The sequence below is a fragment of the Agelaius tricolor genome, unplaced genomic scaffold, assembly GCF_023055355.1.
Source record: "Agelaius tricolor isolate 1412-34295 unplaced genomic scaffold, bAgeTri1.0.p SCAF_26, whole genome shotgun sequence".
Lineage (NCBI taxonomy): Eukaryota > Metazoa > Chordata > Aves > Passeriformes > Icteridae > Agelaius > Agelaius tricolor.
Genome location: NW_027269286.1, coordinates 6,747,988 through 6,771,530, shown reverse-complemented (window position 1 = coordinate 6,771,530; position 23,543 = coordinate 6,747,988). Strand labels below are relative to the sequence as shown.

The following is a 23,543-nucleotide window of genomic DNA, read 5'->3' as shown; positions in this document are numbered from 1 at the left end:
GGGGAACCTCATTCTATTTATTAATGATCAAGAGGAGAGCACATCGGAGAGAGCAGCACTTCAGCACTGTGGATTTGCCTTGTGGATCTCTCCCTATGAAGTATCTGGTACCCAACACTGGCAAAAGTACAATCCTGAGCGAGGTGACCTGATTGGAACTGACAGCTCCTATGTTTCACTGAAATCAGGTCAAAAGACAAGTGTGTGGGGAAAGCAGAGATAAATGGAAAAACAGAAAGGTTGATGTAAGTGCCTAATATTTCACAACCTCTAGTGTCTAAAAAATATATGCCTGAAGCCACAAAAATGGTGTTCTTTTCTATATCTTCTGGTAAGCAAGATGTTAGGCTTCAAAGGTTCCCAGTCTCTGATTTCACTAGGATTTTGTACAAGTGGTCAAAGACTATCTTCAGGAAAAAAAAAAAATACAAAAACTGGGTGTCACTGAAAATCTTATTTTGTATCTTGGGTATACTGAGGTTGAGATGTATTGGCCAGACTCCTATGGAACAACGTGCCTTAATAATTATTCTGTAAATAAGCAGAAGGCATCAGTTTTCAGACATACCCTTGACTTCCAGGCAGACCTGTAACTTTCATCTTGGATGTCTGCCCTTGTGGTTTGTTATTTTACTCTGTAAGAGCACAAATATGCGTCACAGGGCATGAGCTTAACATAAAGGCTAAATGAATTACCACTTGTGTACCACTCTTCAGGTTCATTTGTACTGGGGAACTTTGTGACATATACTATTTTTGACTCACAAATGTTTAGGTCATCTGGAGGAAAGTGCCTCAAAATTGCTTCCTGTTTCTCAGAGCACTGGTTAATTAGTGAAAGGAGAACTGAACTGAACCAGAGAAGTAAATAATTTTCTCAGCAGGATATCTTCCCTTAAGAAACAGGTGGCCTGATGGCATTTGCTGAAATAAATGAAAGTTCAAGAACCTTAACTCTAGGGATGTCAAAATTTGCCTTTAAAAAGTACCAGTGCAAAAGCAAAATAAAACATTCTCAGTTGGCTTAGGTCATTGAGTATTTCTTCTAGTCCTAAAATCTAAGAAAACAGCAGACTTGAATGCACTTGAAAGATGTGCTTGAATCAGAGTTGCTGAGTGCAAAAAGAGGATTTAGTTCTCAAAAAGATGAACTACAAACTAACCTTCCCCTCTCACCTGACCATTTTTCTCAGAGTCTCAAAGCATAGAAAACAGCAATTTTAAGGCCTGGACAATTCAAAAGCAGTTTAACAGATTTCCTTCAACTTTACCAGATCTTTTTTTCCTCTGGGCTAAAAGCAACCATGAGAAAATTCAGCCTAAAAGGTATGTTTTTTTAAGAAAATATAACCTGCTGAAAGGGGAAATTTAGACTGAAAATACTTTTCACCCATAACTATTCCACATTAATCTTTAACACTTTAACTAATGTTTTATTAAACTACAATTTATTGTATGAATTATGTATATATAATTTATAAATGCATATAGTAGTGTATATGCAATGCAGCAGCCAAATACATGGAAAAAGTAAGCTTTCTGAATAAGTGTAAGCAAAATGTATGTCGACACACAAGAGATATTATTTAACTATTTAACTATTAACAAGAACCCATCTTTATAAATTAAAGGTTCTGACATTTGCCCAGATCAAAAATCCAATTTTACAGCACTGGGAGATAAGGAATTAAACAGAGCACAGATATCACCTAAACTGGTATTAAAAGGTTAGCAGTGCTTAAAATTGATTAGTTACTAAGATCAGAGAGCTGTCATTCCAGGCTGAGAGAAGAATATTGGCCAGATGTTGCAGAAGCTTTAGTTGTCATTTTAGCAAACTCTTGAGCTAGACAAGAGTTTCACAGATTGCAAACTGGGGAGCATAACTATTACAAGGCAGGCATCCCAGCAGGTTACACAGCAGTGAAGCTAAGAACTGCTTGGGAGACAAAAAGCCTTGAGAAACCTCTAAAAAGACTTAGTAGCTCATATGGACTCTATACAGATGAGAACAAAAATGCCCTGCACAGGAACTGGTCAGTTTGGGGAAGGAAAGTCCATGAATGCATAAGTCCTTTGAGCACTGATAGATCAGAGGACTAAGACATGTGTCGGGATACAGGTGAATACCATACACCACATTTCAGACTATGGCAGCTTATGCAAAGATCACATTCTCTCCAAGATTAATCCAAACTACTCACTGCTTTCGTAGCTAGGAACAAGGCTAGGAAGAAAAAAAAAACCAAAAAAACCCAACTAAACAAAAAAAATTTAAACATGGACAAACAGTTAGCACCAGGACATGGTTGTGTCATTTTCATCACAGAGAAATGTAACAGATGACAGCAGCAAAAGCAGTATGGGACTGCTGACAAAGCTGACTTCTTTACTAGGCTTAATAGCAAAAAAAAGAAAAAGCTGGAAATAGCTAGGGAGTAGTTAGATATTTGGTTGAATATAATGATGCAAATCCTCACTGAACACAGATACAGTTAATATATTAGAGCAAATAAATCTGTAAGTAATTCCATGGCAAACTGAAGTTTTGCTATTATGGATTTGCCATAAAGAAAATGTGTCAAAAACTTATGAATCTTAAGGAAATACAATGAAGTGTCAAAGCACCTATTTACCTTGAAAATACAAAGGAGTCTAAAACAAAGAAAAACAAAAGGAAAGAAAAGAAGTTATTTGGCATCTGTAGAGAAATCAGGCAGCACTTCAGTAATTAATATTTATTACTTATGGCACCTTTCGTACATTGAAAATGCTGAACAAACATGAACTGACTTGTACAACATCTTTACAATACGTGATACACATAATTATGGAAATTACAGCAGGGGGCTGTCAATGGTAAAAGGTACTGGAGATCCTCCCTTGTGGGGAGAAGCACTGCACCTGAGATGAGGCTGCCATGTAGGGATTGCACAGCACATCTGAGGACAAAATTTACAATGAAACTGAAGAGACAGAAGAGAGCAAGATAAAAAGGCAGGGCAAATTTCCACAGCATATTCAACTCAGATGATTATAAATGAAAGCAGCAGAAGCTAATTTTGACATGTGACTATTTTCAGGTTGGAGGTAATCGCGTTCAAGTTGAGCACAACATCTGTAGGCAAATCCCCACTGGAAAATGGAAGAAAGTTTTTTTCCCAGCAACACATAGAATCATTGAATATTTTGAGTTGGAGGAGACTCACAATGATCATGTCCAGCTCCTAATTCCACATGGTACAAATTATAGCATGTACCCAAGAGTGTTGTTGAAACACTTGAACAGGCTGTGACCACATCTCGAGTAGCTTGTTCCAGTGCTTGACCACCCTCACAGAGAAGAACTTCTTCCTAATAACAAATCTGAGCATCCTCTGATGCAGCTTTATGTCATTCCCTCACATCCTATCACTGGACACCAGAGAGAAGAGATCAGCATCACCCTCTGCACTCAACTTCATTTAGGATGTTGTAGAAAGCAACTCCTCAGCCTCCTCTTCTCTAAGCTGAGCAAACCTAGTATCCACAGCTAGGATACTCACTAGCCTTGCCCTCTAGTCCCTTTCATCATCTTTGTTGCCTTCTCTTGAGCACACTCATCACTCTCATACTTTCATATTTACCCACACACAGCTTTCATGGTGAGGCTGCACCAAAGCTGAGAAAAGTGAAATAAATGCTTCTTTTGAGTGGTTAGTTACATTAGGCCTAATGCAACCCAGGTTTGCCCTTTTGGCCACCAGGACACATTATTCACTGATTCTGAGCTTACCATCAACAAAACGCAGCAGATTCTTTCTGCAGGGCTGCATTCCAGCCTCTTCTCTCCCAGTCCACTCATACATCCAGGATTACATAGTACCAGGTGCAGAATGTGGCATTTGTCCTGATTAAACATTACACAGTTGGTGATTGGCCAGCCCTGTAATCTATCCAGACTCCCTGTTAGGCCAATCTACCCACTAGAGAATCAAGAACTTCTCTTTAATTTCATATCATCAGTAAACTTAGTGTGGACTCAGCTTCTGCATCCAGGACATTGACAGAAACATTGAAGAGAATTGGATCCCAAGGAGTGGATGGCTTTGCTTGTTTCTTTTAATCAGGAGCATGGGGTTAAAGCTAGAGATCACCAGTCAGTTCACAGCCTCCACCAGCTCAGCTCTCTGCTTGAGACTGATTCGTTATAAATCAGCTTTCTTGCAGCTTAGTGTACCAGCCTGTGAAACAGGTAACTCAGAGCCAGACCATCAGCTGTGAACTGGAACAGCTCCACTCACTTCCCAGTGTCAGGAGGGGGCATATTCGGCCAAAATTAATCATCAGGCATCCCTGGTGAGGCAAGCAGAGTGATTTACATCATGACCTGGCTCACTGCATCCACGTCTACATGGAAAGGCACAGACGTGACAGGATGCTGATCTGATACAGATATTACACAGCTCATCTGATACAGATATTACACAGCTCTTCTTAAGCTGAAGTGGCAGAACAGCTTCCAGAGGGAGTCTGTCATATGCCTAGCATGTGGCTTGTGTCTACAGGGCACCCACCCATATATAAATAATTCTTCTGTACATCACAGGAGCAAAGTTTTAATGTTTCCAACTAATTGGGCCTCTATTGTTGACAACAAAGTCTGCTATGTCCAGTTTTATCTGTAAAATATTGCTGGTTTCAAAATAAAGTTTTTGTGGGTCTTACAATAAGTGATCCCTTGCAACACACCCACTCCCAAACTGTGACTGGGAAGTAAATGACAAAGTCTAACACGAACAATCTCTTGACATTCAATTTTATGGAACCAGTCAGAAAGTAAATAAGCACACACCTGACAGGAAAGCTTCACTTCACTAATATCAACTGAGCATATGAACTGGACAGGCTTCATGATTTTCTGCCCAGTTAACACAACTCCAAAATCTCCAGTCAAGAGTTTTCAGCCCAGGGTATTCCTTGGCAGAACCTCAAGACATCCTGCTTGAACAGAGAAACAAAAACAAATGTTCCTCTTACATGACTTGCCTCCTAGTCTTGACCTAGCATAAAGATTGATGGTTTAGAAGTTCGATTTCCCGAGAGTTTTAGTTTTTCACAAGGTTAAAATATAATATGGATTACATACCTACTACAGGAAGAGAGTAATACACAGTATGCAATATTAATCATAGGTGATGTTTTCAGAACATAAAAATACCATATCCTCAGAAAACATTCCATATATTTTTCAACGGACAGGAAGAATTCATGACTGGTGCAAGCGATGCTTTTAAAAAAAGAAAAACCTTACCTGTCACAAGCTGTTGTCCTGCTAGTCCTACTGGAACCATCCCCAAATTATTCATAGCTGTAGCCCAAGCTGTGGGATCAGTGACTGACATGTTAAGCTGTGTGGTATCTATAGCTATACTTCCCAAACCATCAGCTGCTGCAAGAAAGTAAACATGCTGTAAGTAGAAAAGCCAATGCACCACAATTTTTAACCAAATCTTTCAGTGAGAATGAGGTATCATAAACACTCTTTATTTAGTTTGTTTTGTTTCTTAATTATAATTCACCTTTAGATCATTGATAATAGTTCTTGATATGGTATAATAGAGTATAAAGACACTGGAAACATTCAACAGATGTAAATGGTACAAGGGAAAGAGAAAACTATTTCAGCATGAGGATAATCAAGAAGTAGAAGAGGCTGTGCAGTCACCATCCCTAGCACCTTTCAAGACTCAACTTCATAAAGCCCTGAACAGCTGGTCTGACCCTGTCTCTGGCCCTGCTTTAAACAGAGGGCTGGTTCAGAGACCTTCTGAGGCCTCTTCCAACCTGAATAAATTGCCCTGCAACACTCTGATAGAAATTAATGATACATAAACAGTTGTGGAACTTGCCTGAAACCTGTGAGAACCAAACACACCCCAAGGAAAGAACTGCTTTCCATAAGGTGCAATTTTTTATTTTGTAAACATTTAAGAATACATTATTCCCTAAATAAAAAGAGATCAAACAAATTCCATTCATTATAGCAAATACCAAGGTTTTGGTTCTAAAACCAAAAGAGAAATATCATTAGTATGGTCAAAATAGACTGAGTCCACCCATGGATCTTCCTTCGATGGGTGGGGTAGTTAAGGGATGGCACCTTAACTGAAAACTGAATATACTCGATACTGAAACACCAGACACAAGATATGATCACACATTTTTGCTTCTCCCCTCCCCAGTCACACCTAAAACCAGGTCTTTCCAGTTATTTTCTTACAGCCTTTGAAGACCTGAGATATTTACCGGCAGCCATTGCTTTTCCCTGGATCCTTTTTCTTCTGTTCGACTTCTTCAGTTAGGAATAATTAGCTACTGTATTAGCAGCATCTTGAGATGGGACATCACCAAGCACAGGGCCCTCACACAGCTCATTAGGCTCTGAAAGAGAAAAGATAGAAATAACTCCAAGTGCCAGAGTCAGAGCACAACAACAGACCGACCCCTCTGGGAGGCACTCGAAGCTCCTGCCCACTCCCTCCGGATCACCAGCCCCAGCCTCTTTGCACACATTTCACAGCCTCCACAGAGGCATTCCAGCAAACGCTCCTCCTCGCCTGCTGAACAAACAGTACCACGCATGAACCTGTCAGGCCACTGAAAAGCCTTTCACAAATTAGGTCTTATCAGTAGCTACACAGCCTCCTCGGCGTGAAGGCATCAGCTGAAAGAACATATTAAGGGATGAATATGATTTTATTTTTTTTAACTGTTAACAATTAACTGGTGTTGCAAGTTTCAAGGAAATAGTTGTCTGTTCTGAGATGGAAAGAGGAAAGAAAATACTATGCAATGACTTACAGAATGGAGCCTGCAGAGATGTGGCAAAGAAAACCTAACAAAGCTGAGGAAGATGCCTCCCCCTTAACTAACACTGCACCCTTGGCTCACAGAGGTTACTCAACTCAAAGCAAAAGTGCAGTATCTGTTTCTAGCTAAAACACATTGCTCTCATCAGGTATCTGCCAGGCCATGAATTTTACATCAGGGCAACTTCTTGCTGTTGCTGTCACCACATTACCGCATCGCTTATCAGAAAGGAGGCTGAACAGGTGACAGGTAAGAGGTGTGAACAAAGCCTGTGAGCTCCCAGCACTTCCAGCAGGTGTAGAAAATACTGGGCTGAGGATGATCACGTACACAAGCCCAAGCTACTCTTTGTGCAGCAGGTACATGGGACTGTGGGTTAAGGAGGGCCACATTCATTTCTTTGGCTGTCCAGTAGCCTAAGGGGTCTGATCCAGGGTGTTGGGTACCAGATGCCAGCAACTGACCAGAAGCTTACAAATGTTCAGGGAGGTTATTAGCACTGTGCAGGTGAATCTTGGTGACTTGTTCATCCCTAGAATAGCTGTGCTGACTTTAAGACTTGAAAGACCATAATTAGGAAGTTTCCAACATGCAGACCCTAAGGACTTGTCTTTAGAAAAGACAAATTAACATAATTATACTATATTTTAGCTTAGTACCTCCCACACTTTTTTTTTCATTTCATGTGCATAAAGTACAATGCAGAAAGTTTTATGGTTTAGTCCCATGACACTGTACACATCATTTCATAGGAACATGACAAAATCAATGGCTGTAAAAGTGAAGAGTCAGGCTCAGACTATGGTCTACATTTTTTGTATGTTGTAATTTACAAATAACCAGTACACTAGGCTAAAAAGCATTTTGTTCAAATCTACAGTGTGTCTACTTAAAAGTCAATATTTATCAACACTTAATATTTGAATTTGCAATTCCAATTCTTATTTGATCTCCACTATTCATTATACATAACATAAGACATTTTTATCATAAAATTAGCTTTTAAATAACATCTATAAACAGCAAACAAACACTGAATGGAAGTCCTCTGCAGGGAATGTGACTAACATAAGACAAGGCAGCCAAGATTTATGACAAGTTTTTAAAAAGAGGGTGTCTCCTGTTCAGCTCTTTCAGCTTTTACTTAGCCCTTTCCACTGAGGCTATAAACTTCTGACCACAAACATCTGTTTTGAGGTTAGAGCTGGCCGAATTATTCCCTGTCAGTAAGTCATTTCTTACTCAGTATAGCCCTCCTTGCTCTTTATGAATCACTGCCAAATCAATCCCAATTTACACATATATGCTGAATAACCCAGATGAGAGTGGTTCACCTCTTCCCCTGACCAGCAGCCTTGTTGCCTTGATGAAGAAAGGAGCATTTAAAAACCAACAGTGATGAAATGCCTCTTCATACCTTGCTGTGTGCTACTTGCTTGTCCCCATAAGCATCACCATGGCTAATGGGGAGGAAGGAGGTACTGCCCCATGGTTTTGGGGCAAAGGTATCTCAGATAGGCATGGATTTCTGGGATAAGAGGAAGAAAATGGGTGTTGGACTCTCTCTGCCATCCCCCTTGCCCACGTTTTACTGTTTGGTGAAGTACGTACCAGGCGACAGCTCTGCTGCTGAATGCTACACACTCTTCTGCCCCAGCCCACATGCCAGTTGCCCCAGTTCTGTCAGAAATGCAGGATCTGACCTCAGTCTACTGGGAATGACTTTTTGGTGTTTTTCTTCTGACATGTTCACATATTTCAAATTTTGGTATACTTTCATGAATTATCTACAAGTATTTGTTAAAGTCCTTGCAGACCAAGAAGAATATAACACCATGAATATGAATGAAAGCATATTCAGTAGGTTGAATTGGTGAAACTCACGGTGTACTGTACCACCAGGTCTGCCCAATATGCCAAGGAAGCCATTGCTCAAAACAGCCTCTCATAGCCCACCCTGGCTCTGGGCAACTTTGCCTTCTCTCTGACCACCAGGTCTACTGTTTCATCAAAAGTAACTGGATACAGAGCAGGGTGAACCAGAGGAAAAGCCATAAAAGAGAACGTGAGGAGCCTAAAGTGGAACTAGTTCTATCTAACCAAGAACTGCTGCAGGCTATTTTGTCAGTGGAAGAGAGCTGAATAACAAGCATAAACGAACCTATGAACACTGAATAATTTGCAGTAAGCTGTAGGCAGAACTAATGCTCCATCCTGAAGGACACAGACTGTAGAAACTAGGTCTTTTAAAAAGAAAAATACTAATTGTGAACATCCCTTCTAGTGACAACTTAGTGGTTACATTAAGACAGAGCAATGTAATATGGCTAAAATAGTCCCACAGGCATTACATACCTGATTTAGACTCAAACATTAGCTTTTGTTTAAAAACTTCTGAAAATTTGTATAGAGAAGGTTTCATTAATGCTTAAAAATAAAATCACCTTTGGGCAAATTTCAGCATTTCTTTCTGCAGCTCAGACCTGTACTATTATACCCTTCATGACACTGGAAATAAAACAAGCAAGGAAAACAATCAAACCCAGTCTAAGTCATTTAAAAAAAGCAAGATCCTAAGTTTGATGAGAAATATGTCTACTAACAAAGATTCTTGCTTTCTTAATAATAAATTGAATCACTGTTACTGGTTAAACAGGCAAGAAAGTGTAAGCTTATGCAGGGATCTTGTGTAACCTGAGCAGACATTAACCAACACCATTTCACTGACACCACACCTTTAGAGAGCATTCCTGATTTATAATTCACTAATATTCCTCTGGGCATTAATAACCTGAAGATATATGTCAAAGAAATCTGTTTTTATAAACACTTGTGCATGGGGGTAGCTCTACTCCAGGGGAGTAACTTCAGAAGCAAATAAAGCCATAATCCTGATTTACAGGAGAAAATGTATAAAATATTCTGGGCCCTGCTATTCCTTGATGTTTGGGAGAGGCAAGGACATTAATAAAAACTTTCTGATTTGAGAACATCTGATTAACAAAATTTTGATGCCAAACATTTTTTAAAGCGATTTCATATCATACTTTTTTGGTAGTCTCTCTTTTTGCAGACATGATGCAAGTACCAGTCCTTAGACAGTGAATTGCAAGAAACATTTAGACTTCCCTCAGACAGGTTGTCAGGAAGATAAAGCACCCTCAAGTCCATACCAATGAGCACTTCTCACTCATAGCAGATTGTACTTAGTGCACATATTTTATACCAGGCAATTAAATGCAGTTACCCAAATGAATACAGAAGTCGGTTATATATTGTGCATCAATTATCACAGGCAATGAATGCCATGAGACAAAGAAATTAACACAACATAAAACTAATTCAATAACAGCAGATTGTGAAGTTAAAATCCTACCCTTTAGATATCCATAACACCACAATGAGTTACAGCACAGAGTGAAGCTGATTAAATGCATCACTGTAACGAGGCTCTGTGGAGTGCCCGGGTCAGCAGCCAGCCCTGGGATGCAAGGAGGAGGTTCTCTGCCCAGCTCTGACACTGACCTGCTGAGTGACCTTCAGTCATTTCAGCTCTTTGTCTAATTTTTGTGACCACTAAATCCTTCAAGGAAAAAATGTGATGTCATCAACCTTTTGAAACCTGGGAGTACAAGTCACAAAGTCATTAAATGCTATTGGTGCTGATTCTTGAGGAAACACAGATGGAAAGGAGCAATGTGGAATCTTGTGAACTGTTACATCTAGGTGAGTTTTCCAGTTCTTAAAAGAATGGCAATTTCAAAGTGTTTGTTACTATTCACTCTGATTCATAGGACAGTGGTCATTAGGTTGGTCACACTCCACCTGACCTGCCAAAGTACAGGTCATTTATCAGGCTACCTCCAGCTGTCTTCTAAAATACATCAAGTGTTTTGTACTGATTCTTCCCAGTGTTTTGTTTCTCCAGCTGCATACAGGACTCCCAGTAAAGAAGGGAAAATAGAAAGAAAAGCTAGACAAGATATGCTGTAAGTCACTGTTCATATCTTTCTGACCATCTTATGATGATGAAGAAAGATGGGACTAGCAACAATGAAAATGATATTTTTGTGCCATAGCCATCCTCCTGGGCTACATGAAAAAAAAAAAAAGCATCTCCAATGTGATTTCTAAGATGGCTTTTAAAAATATTTTTGATATTATTGCATATGCAGTGTTACAAGAAGAGGCATTATTTTGCATGGTTAATGGTATGTTAACACCTAGAAAATGTCACCTAAATTCAGAAATTCAAAACGAATTGAAGGAAAACACATTTCTTGCAACAATTCACAAAAATGCATTTACTACAGCAAGTAAAAAGTTACACCAGGTACCAAAACTTTTTTGGAGCAAAATCTTTTTTTCTGGGAGGTAATCCTAACTTATACATCCACTGTATGCTTAATCTCCCAGCAGCTCTACTGCAAAGACCAGCTGGTTTCCAGCATCTCCAGAGTCACCCTGTTTACATGGATTTTTCTGCCACATCTCCCTCTTACAGGAGGCCTTTGAAAGCAAAGATTAATTCTGCAGGAACCAGCACTTTCCTTAAGAAAACAGCTTCATTAGGCACAAGCTAGGGAAGATAAGCTCCCTCAGAGCCTAAATAAGAGCTCTGGTTTTGTCTTCACTCACAGAAAATTTTTGTCTCATGAATGATTTAAAACACCTTTGTTCATTCTGTATTATGCCACTAAAAACCTACATTGTCATCTTATAAACTCATAAAATATGTGCTGGTGCATTAAGACCTTTCACTTTTAACTACGTAGAACACATATGTAGGTTTTCCCATGATTGCAAGGGATTCTTTCCACCAATTTTCACTGAAAAAACAGTTAATGAGTAAATCATGTCCATACTGATAGGACTAAGACAACTTAGAGAAAAATCACAATATATTTACAGTTTCCCTCTATATTCAACAAAGGCAATTTTATAAAACATATTTTCTGGAAGAGCTGCTCATTTGAGATGCTGCATTACTTAAATCCATTGTCCCAGCACGCCTTGAAGATAACACATGGTACACACAAAGGCCAGACTTCCCTTGGAAAGCAGAACACTGCAAGATTTCAACAGAGAAAGAAAAATAAAACGGAGGTCTCCAAGATAAACAGGTATTCTCTGGTGATGCTCCTTGAAAGGTCACTTGGTAATATTTCATGGTAAATCCCAGACTTCACTGGCATCTCAGAGCAAAGCCTTAACAGGTTACAAATGTGCTTTTTGTTTTGCATGTATTTTAGCAGCTGCAGTCTGATTATGCTGAAGTCTATAAATAACAGAATCTGGAGGCACATTAAGCAAAGCATTATAGAAGTCCAGCTTACTTACTGAAAAAGCATATGCAGTTCCAAAATCATCTGGAACAGGGAAAAAAAAAGCCATATTGCTGGCTAGCAATGCAGCACAGCCTTGATAAAAACAGGTCTGATTATTCCTTGAACACAAAACACTGTTGTGAATTGATGATTGCATCTCTGTTTTTCATCCTGCCAAGATGGCTTGCAAATGTGACTCACTTGCTTCCCATTTAAAAGAACAGTGACTTACTGACTAAATTAGGACAATCCTTTCTTTAAATGCTACATTTTGACTTCATTTTTATTTAACAACAACAAAATATTCTGAAATATTTAATTATTTACAGCAGTATTTTAATAGCAAGCCTTTTATCACACTACTTGCTACTAAAGGCCAGCGATTATTTTAGAAACATGACATCCCACACCGCTGCATGTCAGACAAAAGGGGGAGCATTCGAAGAAGATTTTGAACAAAGACACTTCAGCAACTTCATTGAAAGGCTGAATACTGAAATGAGAGGTGCTGGAATGCCTTCTTCATGCCATAAAGTACTTGGGGGAGTCAAATGGGCTATACATGCTATTTCTTATCTTTTTGGGCTTGAGAGAATACCTATATAAATGCACCACACCTATCAGGCTTGAGAGAATACCTATATAAATGCACCACACCTATCAAATATCTTTTACTCACTGTACCACACACAATGTTCATGCTTCATGTTTACTAAACCTACATCAAGCTGAAATACAAAGGGTTGTTTGGTTGAGTGTTTTTAAAGAAAAACTAAGACAAAAGGGAGAAAAAAGAGACCAAAGCAAGCCAGGACACACTTCCAGAAGAAGTATTTTAGTTTCCTGGCTAACCTAAAGTGAAATCATTCCCATGTCACCTCCTGAAAAAATGAACAGCTTGACAGGTAAGCCCTGTCTGTGGCAGAGCCCCAGGGACTGTATCATACACACCATCAGAGGCAGGGGTGCCTTGCTATTGAATTTCCAAATGAACACAGACTGCTGTCTCCTAGTCCCAGAAGACCAGGATACAGCTGAATTTCACATGGTAACATTATGTATGGAAAGTCTATTTTAAGTAACTTTTTAGAAGTTTCTGAAATGCATTCATTATAATTTTTCTTCTCCTTCAAAGTCTGTATAATTGAACTCCTGGAGTTAAGGCAGCCTGTCTTTTCAGGCAGACATTCATCAGGGGAAAAAACCCCAAACCTGTCAGTCAAGCTATTTTCATATTTTCAAAATACACTTTTATCATTGGGTCAAATTATGGCAAGAGGTGACATCTAAATGTCCTTGGTTAAGTGCAAGGATGATCTGCAGAGCACTTTTTGCAGAATATTAAAGCAATCTAAAGTCATATTGATCAAAACTTTATGCAATACCATCAAGTATTCTCTCAGTGATGGCTGTTCAGTGAAAATCTGGAAAAGAGATTTAGGCTTGTTTTGTTTGTTTTAATTCAAGGTTTCTGTTGATAAATTTTGCTTCAGAGAAAAACCCACTATCTCTTCTATCAGCTTACATCTGTCCTCACTCTGAAAGCTGCCATCTCCGTTTAGCACATCACACTCAGGATATTTTCTCCAGCTACAAGCTCTAAATTGCCAGTGTGCTCCCTGGGCTCATTTATCTTGCAATTTTTCCATCCCTTTTAGTATACCTCCTGTTCTCCATTTACCTCATAACACTTTTTCTGGCTTTTCTTTGCATTATTTTGTTTCCATCCATTGACTCCACACTCCCCCTACAATGCAGGCACATCTCTTGCCTTAATCTGCCATGGGCCATTCTCTCACCCAAATATCTCTTCACAGCCAAGATGTTACACTGTGCTGTTCTATTAGGGAAGGCAGGGATTCACCTCACCTAAATTCTGCCAATGTAGACATCTATGCTTGAGCTTTCTCGCTGTTGTTATTGCCAATGGGGAGAATCAGATACTTCTGCCAGCCTGTTTCAGACACCTACCTTGCCAGGCAGTGAAGCTCACCTTGGAGGTACACATCTCACTCCCCTGGCTGCAAGTCTAAGCTGCAGTTTTGGATATGAATATCTGTTTTGTCAGGCACCCATGGGATGAGATGAGCTGGGCTGAGCAAACTGTGCCTTGGGAGCTCAGTTGTCACTCTGCTACCTGCATGCCATATGAATCCCAGCAAGACACTCAGTCCTGAGGGACTTGGCTCCCACTCCTGTCCTTTGCCTGATAACTCTGGCACAGTGAGCTGCAGGAGAACAGAAAGCACGACTCAGTTTGCAACAGCTCATGTGAATGTCCCCAGATATAGATACATACAAATTAGAGACAGAGAGATGGTTGTCTTTCTGATTATTTTTCTGCCCATCCCCAGTGAATATGCCAATATATAACTATTAGTGTTTGACAGCGGGAGCTGCCCACTCGAACACATTTCCAACAACTGTGATGCCCTATATCTGCCTTTTCTCTGGAGAGAAAATTCATCCTGGATCTTTTCTTCCTACTTCCAAATGATGAATCCCATCTCCTCAGCCCCATTTCTTTACCAGACACTTAACTTTCTTGCTCCTTATAAATCTCATTTTAAAGATCAGTGTGATACCTCTTGGCTATCACAGTCCCCTGTTTCTGCCCACCAGCCTTGCCAAGGCTGCTCCTGGCTTTCTTTATCATTCTTGCCATATTTGGGGACAGCATCTGCTTTTGAACCAGAAGTGAGGACGGCTATAGGGAGTTTCCCTCTGCCCTTTCTGATTTACAAGGTAGTTTGCCATAGATAAATGAGGGAAATCATGAATATTTTCCACTTCCCACAGGACAAAGCAGAGCTTCCGGGGTCTTTGTGCTACTGCATACCCATTAGCTTTCCTCAGAGGCTGAATTAAGTTGCTAAGCAGAGCCAGGAATTTTGCCTGTTTTCTAAACAGTTGTTTATGGGATCACTAGCAAGTTACATAAATTTAGGATTATCACATACTCTGTGGGCACTGAGGGAGAAGAAATTCAACAGTTAACACGAGGTCAGATCAGGAAAACAGCAGCTACTATGTGTGCTTCAACTATGATCAGGCAACAAAAATTATTTCAATGCTTCTGCCTTGTAACTAGCTGTCAGGGGGTCAGGATGGAGAAGGCTAAAGCTGCATATCAGGGTGAACCTAATGATGCTAAAAGCCCTTTTTTTCTCCAGGTGGTCCTGCCATACCTTTACCTAGTCAACAATCCTTCCACTCCCCTTTCCCTGAAATGTCTTCTTGTATGAGCATTTCTTTTCTTCAATTTCAGTTACAATTCTTCAGGGCAGGAAATAATGTGGTTTTTCCCTCAGGCAAGGTTAAAAACTACTGGAAACGTGGCATTCCTTGTGCTGTAATTGAACTGATGCTGGCTTTAGCCAGGTGCCTTCCAGGCAGGGATATCAGTAAGGCAGCACTGCTCTAAGACACAGGGACAAGGCCACCCCCTTGGCAGGCTTCTGCATAGTCCCTTGTGCAGCCAGGCTTTCATCTCATTTGAGGTTTTTAAGGTGCCACTGTGTTGTAAAACTAGGAATAATGATCTAGGAATAATGATGATCATAGCATCCTTCTCTCTCCTCATGCACCCTTCCACCTCTTTCATGTAGTTAGTAATCCTGTCATCCACCATTTTTCAAAGTGTTGTACATTTGTTTGTCTTTTTTTATTTGAATTATAAGCTCTTCAGAGCAGAGCATTTGCCTTTATCTGTGTTGGTAAAGTACAATGTCAATTTACTGCACTATATAAATACTTTCTAATAAAAAGGGCAATAACAAGAATAATATATTTACCATATAATACAGTATTTCTAGCCTTCAAGATACAATCAGAAACAACCCAAAGTCAACAACAAGACCAAAAGATTTGCGGACCCTTTAACCATGAAGCTGAAACCATGAAGCCACTTTGTGAAACCTTGGTAAATTAGTTACTTATATTCATAAATAGCAGTAAAGGTCCTTGCAAATTGACCCTCTGGAAAATATAAAGCAGAACATAACCAGTGTAAACCAGTAGAGCACTGCTCCACATGTGTATTATAAGGGTCACAAATGGCCTCCCAGTTACTTTTTAAACAAATGCAATGTTAATACTTTCACTGCAACATTATGAATAAAGCATTTGGCCTGTAGCTATGAATATGGTATCTCATGGCTTTTGACTTGTTGGTTTATATCGTCATCCAGAAAATTTATGTACCATGCTCTCTTGGAGTCAATCTTGACTCACCCCTTGAATGTGCAGAGGACATGGCCCATGTAGAGAGCTCTGGGGTGTAGCAGTTTCCATCAGCTTCCCCAGTGTAGCTGGATGGCCACCACTCACTAGCCTCCCTACAGCAGCACAGAGCTCTTCTGGCACACAAGGAGGAGAACAGAGTGCCAGGGTCAGTGTCCAGGCCTCTTTGACACCATCTCTGCCCGTGCTGTTAATGGTTTCTTTGTTCTTTAAAGCTCTGAGGTATCAAATTAATCAAAATAACAGCGATGATGCAAGAGATTAAACTGACAGGAGTATGAACTGCCCTTGTTTATCCAGGTGATACTACAGGAAGTGCAAAGCAGATACTTGTAGAGGACAAAGCCCTGTCCTTGGAATTTATGGTCTGAATGGAAAATGCTTTGTGAGACCACTATATTTCCGTCTAAAATATATGGTTTAATTTAGGAGTGCCTAAGTGACCTTAGCAGCTTCTGATATATAAGTGGTCAGGTTAAATGACCTCTATGTACTTTCTTGCCTGAAGCTCAGAGCAATGGCAAGTGAAGCACTTTGAATGGATCCCATTTGTTATTCTTTTCATTGTCTACTAATATTTCTTTTGGTGGGAAAGACTTAATAGAGCCCTTCTGCTTCCAAATGTCCTCCAACTTATCCAAACTGAAATTCAGCCAAAACAAATACAGGTCTTCAGTTCTCTAGAAATGAAAAAGAAACTTGACAGGGATCCAGGAGATTCCTGTTCCACATATAGCTCTGTAACACACCTTTGGCAAGTAATTTAAACCATCTATACCTTGATCCCCCACCCATGAAATGGTCTGATTATACTTTCTTTATCCCAGACTTTATTAATCTTGCCTAGTCAGGCTGTTCTCTGATAATGGGGTATGTCCAGCATCACAGGACCATGACCCAGGCCTGCAGAAAACACAGGATTGCATCAGGTTGAGGAATATTCTTCCTCCATAAATTCAATACTAAAGCAGAGTGGAATAAACAAAACAAACAAAACAAACTCAATTATCACATTTTCCTATGGAATTACTGTTTATCTGAACGTGGAGAAAATAGCAAGTTTCCTTTAAAAGCACTTGCAATGAAATTCACACTCTGTCAGGTGTAAATTACTGAGCCTGTATCTCATCTTGTTCTATCTACAGCTCCTTTCATAGTCATGCAAAGCACCAGTGTACAAAAATATTTCCTGCATGTGATCAAGCAAGTGTGGGCATGTAAGATGCAGGCAAAATATGAGACTTTAAAAAAATATTTACTGGTATGTTAAAAGAAAACTAAAAGTTTGTAATCATGCCATTTCTCAATCAGATACGGTGAATTACAATTGTCCTTGAGAACACAATTCAAGTAAATCTAAGAAATATTTTCTTCAAGAAGTTGCAGAGAACTGAGGTAGCTAAAAATAAATGACAGAAAGAAATAACAATCCCAGGAACATGATTATATTGTGCAATCATAAATACAGTAGATCACTTAAATTAAGGCCGGATCATAATAGAGTTGCTCAGTGGAATAGTGTGGAAAACAGGCTTTTCATCTTTTTTTCCCCCAGTGTTTTATGCAAGATCTGATTGCATATGCTCTATGACATTTAATAGATTACTTCAGACAAATATCTTCACACCATAGTAAACTCTGCAGAAACCTGGTTTGTGGTTCTGTACTCATCTCTGAAATAATGAACTGAGTCCCATGGATTGGAGATACTGCAAAGGGCATCACTGGCACACAATGAAGCATCACTGAGTTTGGGAGGAGTCACCAGATGGAGTTGTAGTACACTGTCATGTTATTTCAGGGTCCATATTTCAGGGTACAAACAAGATTTCAGCCTGGGTAGAAATTCAATGTTGTTAATCTTCTTTAGGACAAATGTGGCTAGGGGCAAGGAAGTGGTGTATTTAGTTTAATTACACGGCCAGAAATGCCTGAGCTAGGAAATTCTCTCTTTAAAGATGGCAATTTCCTTTCATTCAGGAATAGTTTAAGCATCTTAATTGTTAAGCTATCTACACAAATACTATACCTCAGCTTTACTACTGATTAGGTTTCCAAATGCTTATCAGTTGGTGAAGACTGGGTATCTGTCACAGTGCAGAAAGAGAAGCAACAATTTTCTGAATGATAAAACCTTTTTGGGGCACTAAAATGAAAAATCGGCGCCTTCAAATAGGGCCTGAACAAAACAGTTTTGTATGACTTCTCAGTGAATGAAAAGAAATGCCATACCTGCTATGAAGGGCTACAGAACTTCTGAAGATTCTGCAGACAGGCCACCCGACTTTCCTGTCATGTCTGGCACAGGTTTTTACACTTTACAGGATAACACAATCAAGCTTTGACCCTTAGCTTCCTCATAATCAACATTTCTGCTAGTAAATTCAGTTTAATTGGAATTCATTCATGTTTCTAAGGGGAGTTTAATGATGGAAAGATTCATGCCTCATCTCATCTCAGTGGTACTAAGATTCACGTATGCAGATCCATCACTGAGAATGGCCTGGCCTCTGTTAGCATTAATTGGAGCATATTAAGAGACTTAGCAGGAAAAAAAAATCCAAATATGAAATGTCAAGAGACAGATCCATCTAGTTTCATATCCTGTAGTTATAATATACCTTAATTACTGTTAATTAGGAGATATTGTTCCTGGTGGAAGATCATCTGACATAGTTTCTGTTGGTGATTAAACATAGAACAGAATTCAATACATTTGTTGAATGTGGGATCTGTTTATTGTGACTGTACAATTCTATCTAGAGTATCATTCCTGCTACAAAGCAAAACAAAAGAAAGTTGCAGGTCAAAACCATTTCCCTTGACTCATGATGCTTTAATATTCCCTGCTGCCTTCTTAAATTTTCTGCTGCTGGCCCCTTAGGACTCTAGCACATGTTGCAGTTCCCACTAAGGAGGGATATGAGGCTTCTCACTGGGCTTCAACTGAGCTACATCAGAGCCTAAATGAACAGCAGATATAGGAAAAGGCTGAAGGAAGACAAGTGCTACAGGAATTGACTTCTGTGGAAGAACAGTGAAGTTGGACAGAGAATCAATGAAGGCTTCAGTATCATTTGTGAAAGAGTAATCTTTGATTTATTGGAGGAGTGCTATTATGTGGAATCCTTCCCTCATACAGTGTAAAATACAAAAAATGAGAAACTCAGGCTGAAGGCATGAGCTCAGCTTCTGCTGGTGTCAATACAGTTTGCTCACACTCATTGATCTATGGCTATATATGACCCTGAAATATGTTTTGCTGGGCTGCCTGAGATCTTTGCTCATGCCCAGAATAGAAATGATGGGATTGGTTTTATCACTGAAAAGTAAGCAGTGCATATCTTCTGCCTGAAAAGTAACCAAATTAACATTTGCGAAGTAATCTTTTCTTTTCTCAGTTACCAAAAAAAACCAAAAAAAGAAAAAGAAACCCACCAGCATAATTGGCTAGACTACTTGTACTAGGAAAAGTCTTGGTTTTCACAAACTGTGCACACTGGTTTCCTAAATACTTGTTTACTCTGAACTGCAACAATTGTGATAAATCATTTTCTATTTACTCTTCAGTGCTGCTATATGCTTTGGGCAAAGATTTTTTCTGTTCATTATTTATTTATTTCTAATAGCAAAATCACTATTTTAACACATTTTTCCATTCCCAGTGATAGATTTTATCTTTGATATGTGATCCAGTTATTTAACTACCTCTCCCTACATCTCCCATGAATTGTTTACACAGCAACTTGGCAGCATAATTTGCATATCACAGGAAAGATCCCATTACATGTTCCCAGAGGTGCGGTTTCATGAGCTTTATCACTTTCTTGCACCTATGCACATTTCAGAAGCTGAGTGTCTGCTTAATCCAGAAAGGCATTTCTTGGCTGCCAATAGTAATTAAACATTAATAGTGCAGTTACAACATTTCCAGCCACTCAGAACCTATCTTCCCATTGTCTTAGACAAATATAACACCCCAAAAGATATTTATCTTTTTATACAAATTTTTCTGCCACAGGAAAATCACAGACCTTTGTCTTTAATGCATTCTGTCCAGCTGTTGCAGACTTGACCTAAAATAATTAAGCAAGGAACAAATGCAGAAAGGAAAAAAGTTGGAAAAAAGGAAAGTATGCTTAGAAGCAGAGGAACTGAACATACCACAGAAGAGCCAGAGAAGATGTGGAGCTGGACATGGTATTTGCTCTCCAGACTCTTATTTGGTGACTGAATGGGACAATGGCCCTAACTGCAGGCTTCATGGTGATGAAATGCCCATGTTTGGGTGTATTCCAGATTATTCTTCACCATTGTATGAAACATTAAAAAATGACAGCAGCGTGACTTTCACTGAGAGGAGCACTTACTCCAAGAGCACTCTAGCAACATCAAAGCATACAATCACTAGGGATCAGGGCACAGGAATTAAAGGGAAGGCAGAACCACGAGTCAAACACCAACAAATTTACTTGCATAAAGCACTGCTGCCTCCAGATCTTTTCCCAATAAGCAGACAAACAGTACTGTGCCTTCAAACAAAGTTTTCCAATGCACATTTGGGGGAAACAAACATTGCAGGTACCAAATTTTGTTAACTTTGATTTTCTCTCTGCAAATCCATCTTGCAGTAAAAGACTACTCATATGAAGTTTCAGAAATGCAAATTCTGTGTGAATTTGAAATCTGAGCTCTAGAGTAGAATTATTAATAAAAATAAGGCACTTTTCAGAAAGTGCCTCACGCAAACTTAGTAGCACCCCTCCAGCTCCATTCAGTGCAATACCCAACCCAGCATCCTTCTCCCTAGCAATACACAAAACCCACAAACTCCTCAACACCAGAGAAGGCTTGAAGAGAGAGAAAGGGTTGATTCACTGACAAAACTAATGGGCTATTGAGTCAGTAGCCTTTGAGTCACAAAGTCAACCTCAGCGAACATTGACTGAAACTGGTCATATCTCACAACCCAAGATTGCATTATACAGTGCAATAGCCAGCAGTCACAGTGACAGAGCAACAGGGAGATGAAGCACAGCTCTCTTCTCAAGTCCAAGTATAGCCTGGTGGGCAGGAAGGAAAATCAGAGCTGTTCCTGCCTGTTTAAAAGAGAGCATTTAGTTTTCGAGCCTGTCAGCATGATTCTTTTTGAATGCATTATGTTCACTGACATGCCACCCTGACATTTTGTTTAGTAGTACAAAAAAACCCGAAACCTACAACAAGAGGTAAGGTTATAAAATCAAATATGATGTTTTCTGCATGTTAAGAGAAGCATTGCTTCCACAGAGACCTGGTAGCTCAAGCAGCTGCAGCGCATTGCCAGTACATGAAAACCAAAAAATGGAACTGACCTGGGTTTCACGGTTCAAGCGTGCTGTGGCAGGGATCCCGGCACGACTTCCAAATTCAAAGCTTGAATAAACACAGTTGTAGTTTCTTGAAGTGGATGCTTTTAATGAAGTCTGAAAAGGGTTGAGAGAAAGGGCATATATTCCTGGAACCTATGTCTCTTAGGTAGAAATTCTGCCTGGAGAAGCCCAGCTCGTGACTGTTTGCTATTAAGACCGTTCAGGAGAGAGGGAGCGTCTTTGAGTTCACATACTTAATGCTCAGTGGTGTGTCTGCGGAGTGGCAGGAAATAAACAACACTGAGGAGGGGTTAACCAGAGACCTGCTGGCTAAAATCTATATGCCTGGAAACAGAAGGGAGAGGGCTGCAAGGTCAGATACAGTTCAATTGTTTCTAACAGGGGGATCTGCCACAGAGCTACCAGGCACAGACAGAGACACCTATCAAAGGCTGTACCCATTTTCCATCTCCCCTAAAGCCAAAATAGCAGTTGTGCATGATGTCATGTCAGTTTTTCCAAACCGATCTAGAACGTCCTAATTCCCAAATACAGCATCACTAGGAACCTATACAGTAAATAGAAGAAGGACAGAGAAGATCAAATAAGCCACCTATGCATGGTTCTCCATCACATCTGAAACTCCTAAATCATACCCTGAGATATGTTCTCTAACTTATATCTTAAGACAGCTGTGTGCCTTACGAAATAATGTCCCCATTCTGCCATAACTGCATCAAGGGAACATCCACACAGATGGTCAGATGCAAGGAAAAGTGTCTCTGAGCCTGACAGGAGATGGTAGAGGGAAAGTCCCTTTCCTTGGAGCCTATCTACCAAAATTTCACCACTGCACCAAGTCAAAATTGACTCAGCAGGCAGGCAAGGGAAGTGCTTTGTGACCCACCAGCCTTGTTTGCAGACAAAGGTGTGGGGGTGGGCACAGGGCACAGCATGCCCTGTGTCAGAGAGTCCAGATGTGAGGATGGCCTGAGAGTAAGAGGGACAGCAGCTGCCCACTACATGTGAAATGTGCAGAGGAAGAATGAGCTAAGCTATGCTTCCCAAGAGGTCCTTCTGCTGCAACATGCAAAGGATGCAGCAGACATGCTCCAGAAGATCCGTCACAAGCACCAACATTGGCAGAAATCAGATATGGTTGCAGACATTTCTCTTTGGCTTTTTGCCAGCAGCTTTCCTGAGAGAAGGAAATCTTTCTTAGAGAAAGACCTGGGATACTGCCTCCCCTTCCCCCCAGAAAAACCCAAATTCAAACCCAACTCTATTAACTGAATTGGTGAACAATGGTATTGAGAAAACACTCAGTAGCAATGGAGAAATATACTGTAAAACATAAAGTAGTACTGTGATTGCATGCATTTTTTGCATACAGAGTATTTATAGATGCTAACCTGGGCAATTTCATATCTCTAGATATTTACTCTGTGCTTGTCAAATGAAATGACATTTTTCATCCCATTTTGACTGGAAGAGAGAATTTGTTTGGATTATAAATTGTTTAGAATTACTTGTTAATGCTGTCGGCTTTTCTGTATCTGCTTGTAGGAGGGACAGGAGGGAGAAAACAAATAATACATTACACATAAAAACACACTGGAGAAAAATAGAAAGCAAGCTCTGTTTTCAACACATTTAAACTGTTCAAATGAGAAGAATCAGTTGCTGTGGAAGCAGATCTGCAGCTGAATAAAACCTTTCACCTGTCCAACATATGAAATATTTATTATCTGAGGGTGACTAGAGATTAAAT

The 23,543-nt window shown here is 39.8% G+C and overlaps 1 protein-coding gene across 7 annotated transcripts in view; it reads right to left on the bottom strand.

Moving 5' to 3' along the window:
• ENOX1 (ecto-NOX disulfide-thiol exchanger 1) overlaps positions 1 to 23,543 on the bottom strand; it is a 356,085-nt gene that overhangs the window by 128,041 nt on the left and 204,501 nt on the right. For 4 of the 7 annotated variants that reach the window (XM_071448303.1, XM_071448304.1, XM_071448306.1 and 1 more), the window contains exons 4-5: positions 6,289 to 6,423; positions 5,294 to 5,431 (exon numbers count right to left, since the gene is read on the bottom strand). In XM_071448303.1, the coding sequence (XP_071304404.1) occupies positions 5,294 to 5,431; positions 6,289 to 6,298 (148 nt within the window). In that variant the 5' untranslated portion in view covers positions 6,299 to 6,423. Of the gene's footprint in view, positions 1 to 4,834; positions 4,981 to 5,293; positions 5,432 to 6,288; positions 6,424 to 21,775; positions 21,887 to 23,543 lie in introns of those variants that run through there. The other 3 variants (XM_071448308.1, XM_071448309.1, XM_071448310.1) reach the window with 3 other exon arrangements.